Source organism: Zonotrichia albicollis, chromosome 2, assembly GCF_047830755.1.
Source record: "Zonotrichia albicollis isolate bZonAlb1 chromosome 2, bZonAlb1.hap1, whole genome shotgun sequence".
Lineage (NCBI taxonomy): Eukaryota > Metazoa > Chordata > Aves > Passeriformes > Passerellidae > Zonotrichia > Zonotrichia albicollis.
In genome coordinates this window covers 22,663,738-22,675,769 of record NC_133820.1, presented here as the reverse complement: position 1 = coordinate 22,675,769, position 12,032 = coordinate 22,663,738, and the positions used below count along the sequence as shown (strand labels likewise).

Below are 12,032 nucleotides of genomic sequence, written 5' to 3'. Positions count from 1 at the left end.
GAGAGGATCCCTCCCACAGGAGTCAGTCCCTGGGGAACAGACAGTGCTGCCAACAAACCTGCTCCAGCGTGGGCTCCTCACCCAGAGTTCACAATTCCTGCCATGAGCCTGCTCCAGCAGGGGTTTCACATTGGTCACAGCCTCCTTCAGGCACCCACCTGCTCTAGCATGGGGTTCTCCACAGGCTGCAGGTGGGTATTTGCTCCACTGGGGAGCTCTACAGGCAGCAGGGGCACACCATGGTCTTCTCCATATGCTGCAGAGGAATCTCAGCTCTGGCATTTGGAGCATCTCCTCCCCCTCCTTCTGCACTGACCTTGGTGTCTGCAGAGTTGTTTCTCACACCCATTTCCCCTCCTCTTTCCCAGCCACTGTTGTGCAGCAGATTTTCTCCCACACCCTTCCCAAATACATTATCCCACAGACATTACCACTGTCACTGATGGGCTTGGCCTTGGTCAGCTGCAGGTCTGTTTTGGAGGTGGCTGGCACTGGCTCTGTCTGACATGGGGTACATTTCCAGCAGCTTCTTAGAGAAACCACCCCTGGAGATACCTGCTACCACAACCTGGCCACAAAAACCCAGTGCAAAAGTCCAAGATGAGTCCAGAATTATTTAATGGTAGGAATCGGTTCTTGAAAAACACCTAAAGGACCACAGAGTCACAGCCAGCACAGGTTTTTGAGGGGAAAGTCCTGCTCAACAAATTTAATTTCCTTTTCACAGATTCACACAGAATCACAAAATAGGTTGGAAGAGACCTTCAAGATCATCAAGTCCAACCCATGCCCTAATACCTCAACTAAACCATGGCACTGAGTGCCACATCCAGTCTTTTTTTAAACACATCCCGGGATGGTGACTCCACCACATCCCCAGGCAGACCATTCCAGTGCTTTATGACATAGTAACCCAGCTAGCTGATCAAAGGAAGCCAGTATATGTAATCTTTTTAGATTTCAGTAAAACTTTCAATACTGTTTCTTATAGGATCTTTCTGGACAAAATGTTCAGCCCCCAGCAGGAAAAACACACCATGTGCTGGGTGAGCAGCTGACTCACAGATGGGGCACGAAGGGTTACAGTGAATGGGGGGACATCAGAGTGGGGAGCTGTCACTGAGGGGGCTCCTCAGGGCTCCATCCTCGGCCCTGTGCTCTTCAACATCTTCATAAAGGACTTGAACACAAGACTGGAAGGGACACTGAGCAAGTTTGCAGGTGGTACGGAACTGGGAGGAGCTGCTGATTCCCTCAAAGGCAGGGAGGCCCTGCAGAGAGACCTCGACAGAGAGGCCTGGGCAGTCACCAATCATTTGAAACTCAACAAGGGAAAATCCTGGATTCTGCACCTGGGATGGGACAACCCTGGATGTACAGACAGACTGGGGAGTGAGAGGCTGGAAAGCAGCACCAGGGAAAGGGACTTGGAGGTTCTGGTTGATGGAAAGTTGGGTGTGAGCCAGCAGGGCCCTGGCAGCCAGGAGGGACAACCCCATCCTGGGGGCATCAGGGACAGCATGGCCAGCCAGGCAAGGGAGGGAATTGTCCTGCTCTGCACTGGGGAGGCCTCACCTCGAGTGCTGGGGACAGTTTTGGGTGCCACAATACAGGAAAGACATTCAGTTGTTAGAGAACATCCAAAGGAGGGCAGTGAGGATGGTGAAGCTGTGTGAGGAGGGGATGAAGTCACTGGGTTCAGCCTGGGGGAGACTGAGGGAAGGCCTCACTGCAGTCACAACTTCCCTGTCAGAGGAAGGCAAAGGGCAGGCACTGATCTCTGCTCTGTGTCCAGTGACAGGACCCAAGGGAATGCTCTGAAGCTGTGTCAGGGGAGGTTTAGTCTGGATATTGGAAAAAAGTTCTAAACCCAGAGGGTGGCTGGGCACTGGAACAGGCTCTCCAGGGGAAGTGGTCACAGCACCAAGCCTGACAGAGCTCAAGAAGTGTCTGGACAGTGCCCTCAGGCACATGGTGTGATGCTTGGGCAGCCTGCCAGGAGTTGGAGTTGGATCATACTTGTGAGTTCCCTCCAACTCAGAATATTCTATGATTTTAATACAGATAAAATGGGATGCAAAGTTTTGCATTTTCAGTCATAAAAGCCTGTTACAAGTTACACTTATGCACTGCCAGCTAGTTAATTCCAGAAATTCTGTTTCCTTCAGTGCTGCACTGGTTATGAATACTTCTCACTGCATAACACTCCAGTTTCTTTTATACCACATTTCCACAGTGAGCGTGGCAGAAGTGCTGTACCATGGAAAGATGTTTATATTTCTAATCATAATTCTTTCTTTGTCACTGAATTTATGTTGAAATCCTTCATAATGTTACAAGACTTCTCACTTATTGCTTATTTTTTCCTTTTTCCCCCGATTTTTTATACAGTCAGACATTAAGTCTGCACACTTTAGCGGAATTCACCCATGCTTATAAGGCTAAAAGTAAACATGCTCAAAAATACCGAGGTTTGACACAGTTCCAGAAAGCATGTGAGCACAAATCCAACTTGAGATAAATCAACAGTTGAGACATTTGCAACTGTGTCAGAAATTTAACCCTGTAATTAAATGCCAAACAGTGAATGTTAAAATATTTTAATAATCCTTCCAATTGGACTGCCTAATAAACTGCTTGCTTTGGCAGCTGACTGGCCTATCAAGAAAACTCTCAGCGAATTATTTAGCTATCAGGTTACAATAAGCTGAAAAGGAAATGTAATTCTAGTGAAAAGTAGAATAACAGAGCAGTTGGGAGAATTAAAATGTTCGAACATGCACATCACTAATATAACAGCTGATGAGAGACTTTTCAACACAACTGAAAGCTGGGGAAAAAATGAAGCTAAATGTTTATTGAGATGATCTCATTTAAAGGCAATAACCCCTCAGGGTTCAAGATTTAACTTAACAAACCATTAGCAACTCCAGCCCTGAAGCATTATTTCAGCTGAGCTCTCACTGCTCCCAACACACCACAACTGTGTTCCTCTGGACTGCAAAGCTGTGGCTGGCACAGGACATGGCACAGTGACATGGCACAGTGAAAATACCTGGCTAAAGTATGTAAAGATAAGAAATATGTATGGTTTATTCAGTTTTATTTCTGTACTGCTGCTCTGCTTTACAAGGCACAGACCTGCAAACCACCCAGCACTCTGGCAGTGTAATGATCATGCAAACCGGTGGCAGCAGGAGGCCCTTCAGGTGAGAGGTCCATGTACCAGGCAGAGCTGGGGGTACATGTGGGAGTGTTTTTCTGCTTCTGATATCTGTGAATAAACTTGTGTGCTGGTGCTGGAGCTCTCCTGGCAGAGGGTGAGGCACAGGCAGGTACTTACAGCAGAGAGCCTTCTGCAGCCTGCGGAGTTTCATGGCAGTCCTGTACGCCGAGAACCTGACGTTGTTCAGGTCAGCTGTAGGGAGGCAAGATCAGAACAAAAGATCAGCTTCACACACCAGAAATAACCAGACTCATGAATACGTTGTTATGCTGAACTACAAGACTATACCTGTTGGTTAAAAGAGCAGAGGTGGAAAAAAAATTTGTTAGAAATTTCACTGAGTTAAAGACCTCGAATCTTGACAACCAACCATCCAAAAACAACCCCACTAAGTCCTAAAGTGTTACTTCCTTTTGTTCAAAGGCACAGAACTAAAGAGCACTTGAAAGGACAACATCAGTGACTGCAGCAGTGTCTGGAAATACTGCAGAGCTTTTCACACCGGAGGCACTGTGAGGGAGATAAGCTCCTGAAACTCTTCCTTGTTCACCTTGTGCACCAGCCAGGCTGTATGCAGGCAGCCCCAAGGGAAAACTTATGCCCAGGAAAAAACAAGTGATTCTCAGCTACTGCTAGAATAGAAAACTTATTAAAAATATCCAATTAAACTTCTGTGCTTTCCATCTAAGCAGGCCCCAGCCATGCCCAGAGATGTAGAGCCTTTCTGGAGAGAAGCCAGCCCACCCAGCCAGGTGAATTTCCAGGTCCCCACCTGCAAAATGGCAGGGAGCCAGTGGCTCTGGCAGTGTGACAGGGAATGGCACCCAGCTGGGGAGACACTGTCTGTCTGGCTCAACTTTTGCTAAGCTGTCCTCATACAATTCACAAAATAAGGATATCAGCACAAGTCCCCACTGATTACTTTAACCATGGCTTGCAAAACCTCCTGGCCGCTGTGGGGACAAAGACACACCAGACCAGAGCACAGAAGGTGGTCCCAAGGGGCACTGCCAGCAGCTGCACTGGGAACTGAGGGGACAGCAGGGGACACACTCATACATCACAGGGCAGCCACCCACCACTGAACAAACAGATGCTCTTGGCCCTGCCACCTACCCAACTCATTCCTGGGCACATACACTCCCGTGCAGCCTAAGGATCATTCCCAAGAGATTGCTTGGCATATTGCAGCTTAAGGGTTTTCCAGAACAGAAATACACTGCTTGTGCCAGCCAGTTTCAGCACCTGACAACACTGCTGAATGCATTTAATTTACTGGTGAAACCCATGGAGCCTAAGCAATTACTGATGGGAAAGTGCTTAGAAAATGTAAACTACAATGTAGATATAAAAAGAACATTAGAGGAAAAAATGCAGTGGCTCAAAATAAAGGCCCCTTTAGCTCAATAAGCTTCCTCTAACCTGACAGACTCTTAGAGAAAGAATATGATGAAAAACAAGGAAAGACAAAACATTTCCTTGCTGGCATACGAGCTAAGGTGCTGTAAAGCTGTTTGAAATGTGGTAGCTTGGGTATAACTATCCCAACATCATTTATAATGCTGTACAGGTATAGGTAGCAGAGGGAATATAGTCTCAATTACATTAATTTTAATTAAGCTGTTCTGAATGAATAATATGAGGTATGATAATTCAGTAGTTTTGAATACCTTAATAAAAGCTGTGGAACATTTCTGAAACATGTCTTAGAGCAGAATAGGAAGTTTCAGCTTTGTATATAATTTATTTTTGTCTGCACAGTTGCATACACCTTTTTAATGGGCACTTCTATGTATTGTTCCTGCCAGCTCTGTCTCTCACCATCATCCTGACAGGTCCTTTATGTGGTGTAGAATACAGTAAGTTAAATAAAGAGAGTTAATTTGTCTTAAATGGAAATTAATAAAGCAGTCTCTCACAAACACACCATGAATTCAATTACAATTTGTACCCTTGCTGCAAATCTGTATTTGTACTCTGTAAAAGAATATTATGACTAGCATTTGACAAAATGAAGAAGCCTTTCTTAAATTCTCCCCGACTGTTCTCAAAGAAGCTTATCTATTTATTATTTACATTTTCAGAAATGTGAGTAAATATGTATGCATATTTCAGGCCTCGATCAAGGCAGAAAATACAATCCGTGCAGACATTTAATCCTGGAAGTGCCACAGTTTACATCTATTTTCCTGTATATGTAATACACATTGAATTTATCATCAACTTTAACGACACTGCTGCCAAGAAGCATCTGCTCTACATGATGAAGCAGCAATGCCAGGTGCTCATTTTGGAGCCCTGATCTCAGGTTTTGGAAAAGCAGCAGCACCAGTGCTCATTTGGCTCTGCAAGCCAAGGCTGAGCCGTCGCACTGCCACTGCCGTCACTGCTGTCACCAGGATTAGCCTGCACCCAGCTACTTCCCTGTGCCAACTGCTCACCTCTGTCTTCCTTATGCCACCATCTCCACACTTCTGATGGACAGCTGTCTCACCAGATGGTGACAGTCACTTAAGATCACTGGTTCTTAATGATTTCACTTTTCCCCTCCCTGTGCCAATGGAAGTGTCAGTGGTGCCTTTCCTCCCCTGGGGCCACTGCTGGAACAAAAGTGTTGCTCTGGGTAGCAACAGAAGGAGCCCAGGCCCTTCCTAACTGAGTTCAAACCATTTGGCTTGCTGGATGAGACTCCATTTAAATGAACCACAGAATACAATTCTGCCAGGGAATGAGCCTTGGCCCTGGGCTGGGGCGTGCTGGCTGTAAAGCCACCCCTGATAATGAGTGGAGGGATCTCAAGTGAGGAGCACAGACACACTGCCTGCTCACACCCCAGCTGCTCCTGCTGGCAACAGGCACAGGAGGGAGGAGAGGGGCTCAAGCAGCCTTCCAGAAGCCTATGGGAACACCAGTAGTTCTTACCTCTCTGTTTTGGGCAATTGTTTTTTGGTTTTTTCCTTCCTTGATCCTAAGGAAAAAAAAATGTTGCTTTCTCCACCCCCACACTGAAAGAGGCAGGACCCGCTAAGCCCTGCTTCCAAAGCTTTTATCATTTCAGAGCAGGTTGAGGAGTTCAGTGCACCAACAAGGATTCCTCCAGCCCTTTCCTCCCACTCCTAGAAAATATGTACCACCTCATCCTCTGAACCGAGTGGAAAGCTCTTGCTGTATTGTGAAACTTTTGCAAGTTGTTAACAATACTCCCTCTTCTTGCTCAGAAGGCAACTCTCAAGCTGTAAACAATGTAAAAGCCCAAGAGCATAATCTGTTCATGGTCTGAAACAACGATGCAGTGAAGAGGTCACCTGGCCCCTGGAAAGGAGCCAACAGAAGAAAGGACCATGAGGGAGTATTTGGTGACATATTTACATCCCAGAGCAAAGAGAAATCACGACTTTCCCACCACTCAGCCATGGATGACCCCTCTGTTCAAGTGAATATATATCTTCCTCTATCTAATAACATGGTAACAGTGAACAAGAATCAGTGCTTTTATTACAAATGCAGCTTTAATGAAGGGTACTTCAGTTCAGAGTGCTGATAGGAGTAACTCAAATCAGAAATACTGTGGAAAGATGATAATTAAATTCTAACATTTTCTGCATAATTCTGCATGTTGAGAGAAATCTCAAAACATAAGGGCTATGTTCTACTTCTACAGTATTCTAGAAATACCTGCAATTACACAGAGTAGATCTTTTTGCTAGTGCATAATCAGGCAAAAAAAACCACTCATCTGAGAAGTGGTCAGTGATTCAAACCACCTGCTGGAATGTCTCACTGACTACTGACACAGATCAGTAGTCAAAATCTTGCAGTTTGGGGGTTTTTTTTAATCCTCTCTTGCTAAATTCTGGATTTTACACTGAGATATGAGTAGTATATTAAGAGGAAAAAACATATTCTCATATTCTTGAGCTTTTACTACATAAAATAGCTTATAAAATATGGCAATAAAAAATTAAAATCAGTAAGTTTTCTAAAATAACCTATTTTCGAATAGGTTTAACATCTACCATGAGGGGGTATTTGTTTTTACTCTTAACGAGTCACATCTACAAGCCAGACAACAGGATTTAAATAAGTCCCTCCTAGAGCTGCTGCATCTGCTGAGAGTGCTGAGTGACTGGGAGGTTCCATCTGAAATCATCCCATCCTGTCTGACAGAGCCATCCCACTGTGTTTAAAAGCACTGGGATGGGCCAGGCTACCTCCCACCAAAAGCTGTTCATGCCATTTATCTCTCTCCCAATGTAATCTGAAGGCATCTCATAAACTCCTTTCTACCAGGAAACTACCTTTCCTCTTTACTTTAAAGAGAGGTTTCTTGTTTATATTATTATTAATATTATTATAATTGCTTTTTTAGTTTATGAGGGCCAAACACACACCCTTCCCATGGACAGCAATTATCTCAGTGCCTGGACATCATCTAAGTGAAATGAGCAGCTTACATGCTTCAGGTGGTATTAACCTGAAATTAACAACTTAATTCTTTTAAAGAAATTAGATTTCATCAGGTCAAATCCTCATCTTCATTTTATAAGATTTACAGTGTTTTTAATCTCAGGTGCAAGGACAGAGAATGTGAACCTGTAGTGATGTACCCAGAAACCTGAAAGCCTTACTCAGCCACAGCTTGTGACATGCTCATAGACTGCTCATAAATACACTGCCTGGGGATAACCTATTTTGGGAATGACAATGCCTTCCTAACAGATGTTAAAAATTCTACACTGGACAGTCCTGAATAGAAAGCAATTCCTCTACAGCCATTAAACTTTCCATGTCTCAGACATCAGCAGAACTCTTGCCTTTTCAAGAAGCTTCAGCTCAATTGTTTCAATACTGCTGAGATTCCCTGTGTGGCTGGTAAGAATGCTGGGTTTCCTCCTGCTGCCCAAAACCTGTAAATTAATCTTTTAATGGTGCCCTACAGTGACATATATTGCCTCTTCTGGAACTGCAGCTTTAAAATGCAAATGACACAAATGCACAAAGGAAAGAAATTAATCAAGTAACACTGCTTAATATCAGCTGAGTCTCAGCCATTGACTTTTATTATAACAATAACTAATGCTATCATCTACACTATTTTGGTAATAAATAACAGTAAACTGTTATTCTATGTACAGCTTAAGCACTCTTCACGTTGTACTAGGCCTGAACACCTGAGTGAAAAAGCCAACAGTGTCTCTGCAAATGAACAAGTGGGAGGTACCCAGGGCACCACAATACTACTGACTGCATGTAGAGCCAGTGGCTGAACACCAGAGCATGTGCCAGCATCCCTGTTATCAGACCAAATGACATGACCTTTGGGAGTTTTAGAATGAAGTGTCTTTTCTTCAGCCTGCAAACACAAAAATGTAAAAAAAGGATTTGTTTGTCTGGTTCATCCCATTATGGGATTGAGACATGAGTGGAGTTTACGGTCAGAAAGTTCAGAAACCTTTTATGTACTCTGGTGAGAAGCAATCCTACTGGAAAATCCTAAAATAAATGAACTACAAACAACTTTGGGAAATAATAACAAAAAGTGTCCATTTGCAAACCAAGAGTGCAGTTACCTTAAGCAAAATGTCCCCATGCTGGCAATATTCTGTAACAGAACAGCCCTTCATTCTCTCTAGAAGAGCCTCCTTCACGCTAATACACCTGTGCTTTCATTTTCAAGGGATGCCAGGTTAACTGCTACCCCTAAATTCTACCTCTCTGCCACAGTTATATTTACTGTCTGTTATGTACAGTTATGTTTCCTGTCTGTTAGGTGTGTGCTGCACAGAGCTCAATCACACAGAAAGGGCCTCCTCTACACTGACTACTGGCCAAGGCTGACTGAAGCCAAGCAATCCTATTTCTTGAAATGGGCTTGAAAAGGACATGAGTGAATAATCAACCTTTAAACAGAGGCCATATGGAAAATCTCACTGGATTGCAGTAGAACTCAAATGCCTGATGCGTGCACTAGGCACAGGTCTTGCTGGTGCAAACATGGAAAACAGCAGAATATGAATAAATCTTCATAATAAATACATGATTTAGTGGTTGCTAATACAAACTGTAATGGCAATCAGGGGCAGTTCAGCCTCTCCAGGCAGCATTTCAGAAGGACAAATCAAGATACACAAACCAAAGAGGATGAAGCTGGTCAGCCTTGGTCACTGGGAATCAGAAGCTCACAGGAGAAGCCAGCCACAAGACCAACACAGCAGCTGCTGCTGAAAGCTCAGAGGTGCCTTCCAGCATTCTCCCACCTTGTGTTAAGCAATTCTGACATTTCTTTCATGTAATCCATAGAGAACTGCCCCCCATCCTCTAAATTAAATGGAGAGTTGTCACCAGTGCACTGCAGCCTGCAAGGATGAGGGTGGTTTTCACCCTCTTGCCCTGCCTCGGTGAATTAGGAATGATAAACAACATTTCTGACTGCATCCTGCTACTGCAATTACTGTTCGTGGTGACACTAATGCACCTTGAGGACACTTGTATTGACATGACATGACACAGGAAGGCTGGAGGAGGGGACACTAACAGTATGGCATGACAAGCCAAGTCCTCCTGGGCCATCACAGCAAAGGCTGGAGTCATTCTCAGCTTAAAGGAAAAATACTACTATTCAGAGCTAAGCTGTCTGACATTAAATGTTCACTCTCAGAAGATAATCTGAAAAAACTGAGCGAACTCAGACCACTTTGTGATTCCTGTTCCTTCTGTCTCTGCCCTCATGCAAAGGTCCGTGGTCTCCAATACAGAGAAACAATACAAATTCCCTTTTCAGTGATGCCCTGGAGCCATCATGAAGGATGAAAAAATTTGTAAGTGGGTGTAAAAGATCAGTGTAAAAAGAGCAGACCTGTTGCAGAGGAACTAATTTTGGAAAGAAAAGCAGCTGGAGCAGTTCTTGATTCTTTGAAGACTTTCAGGAAGAAGTTAGAAGAAAATAGGAGTGGTTCATAATGGTGTAAAAATACAAACCAGGGATATCAGCTTCTGATCCTCTGAAGCTCACATATAATAATTTTTACTTCCTTTCCTATTTCAGCATTTATTTCTTCTCTATTTTCTTAACTTACATGACTCTTTTTAATTTAATCTATACTAGCATTTAATTCCTGCTGCCATTTCAATTAAACATTAAACAATTAAATCATTCATTATAGACAGCTTATTATGTACCTTTAAGTAGTCATAACTTAAAGAAGAGTAAAAATTGCTCAAGTTGAGTAAATTTTTCATTAACACTGATAAAATGCTACATTGTTTAAATAATAAAGAGCAGTCAGGAACAAGCACCTTAGTGTCATAAAAGGAAAATCTCTGTTAGAGAGAACGACAAGTTGGAAATTTTTGATACACAAATATGATTTAAATCAAGTATTTAACAAGTATCTTTATAACCAGCTATGTTTTAGCAAATGAGCTCCAAGAGAATTTGAGAATACTTCCTTCATAGGCAGAGTATTGTATAATTTCTTCCCATAGATTCTTCCTCCTGTCTCTGATGCAGTCGCAACTGAAGAGGTTACAGGACGGTGCACAGCACATTGCCACCTCCTTTTAGTAGTACTAAATAATGCTCCCAAGTAATTTATCTTCATTTTTATTAATACCTAGACCTCCAAAGATAGAAAACTTGAAATTCACCAATTTTAGCAAAATGTAATGCAACAATTTGGAGGTGTGTGAATTGGATATGTGAAGATTAATATTACTCTTCTTTCTTGGAGAAGTGTCTCTTGCATCTTGGAGGCAGGTAAGAAATGTTACCTTGTGCCAGGATGCACTTTCCTCATTCACTTATAAAAAATTAAGCTTTCAGTAATTTGTAAGAATTTAAATCAGATATAATCACCCGGCAGCAAATTACTGGTATGTACAGAGAGCTACATCACACAGCACAATTATTCCACACTGGATAAGTGTAGAAGCTGGAAAATGGAAATGAAAATTCTTGACAGCATTGATGTACTTGGTCCCACTTTTCTGCATTTACCCGCTTGCCAAATTCATGCTCTCCACCAGATTTTTAAAAAGGCATACATACTAAGCTCTTTACTAGCTTCTTTATATGAATTAGAAACAAAATTGGGATTCTAATGGAGGGTAAAATAATAAGATATAATGAGTATGCAATACAAAATCGACTTTAATAACATCTTCTCAGATAATATATTACTGAACAGTCTGAAAAGACTTCAAACATCCCATTATTACCATTTTGACCCGAGGCAAAGCAAAGCACTGAAAATACATCAAGGGTTCTGTTCAAGACTAAACGGGTTATACTTGTATTATGCAGTTTGTGTGAGAGTTAGGCAATGGTGATTACACTCGGTTCAGAAATAAAATAAATTGGTAGGTTATTCAGGAGCACTTTCATCAAAGCTTCACCCATGTGGCAGGACACAAAGAGTTACCTTGTCTAGTCTCTTTTGCACACATAAATGAACACCTCAGTTTACTCATAAAAATATAAATTATACATACTTGTCTAAAATCAGTATTTCTTTCACATTAATGACTGTTTGGTCTCAAGTCTAAAAGAAACAGAACAGCCCAGATAGAAAACTGCTTTTTGGGAGATTTAATGCTCCTGAAAACGAAAGCAGCAGGAGAAAAAGAAAGTTCACAAGTAAGTAAGAAACAAAATCTGCCTGAACATGTTCCTTCTTTGTGCAGTAAAAAATAAGGCTGTCTTAAACTCCTGACATTTGGGTGATACTCACAGTGATAAAATTCAGTTAAACTAAATGCAAACTGACTTCAGCAGTCACACATCTTCTGAACTGCTGACCTGAATCTA

The 12,032-nt window shown here is 42.6% G+C and overlaps 1 protein-coding gene across 21 annotated transcripts in view; it reads right to left on the bottom strand.

Moving 5' to 3' along the window:
* Positions 1-12,032, bottom strand: part of DMD (dystrophin) — a 1,146,493-nt gene that overhangs the window by 63,767 nt on the left and 1,070,694 nt on the right. For all 21 annotated transcript variants that reach the window (XM_074534563.1, XM_074534577.1, XM_074534568.1 and 18 more), the window contains one exon: positions 3,344-3,418. In XM_074534563.1, the coding sequence (XP_074390664.1) occupies positions 3,344-3,418 (75 nt within the window). The remainder of the gene's footprint in view (positions 1-3,343; positions 3,419-12,032) is intronic.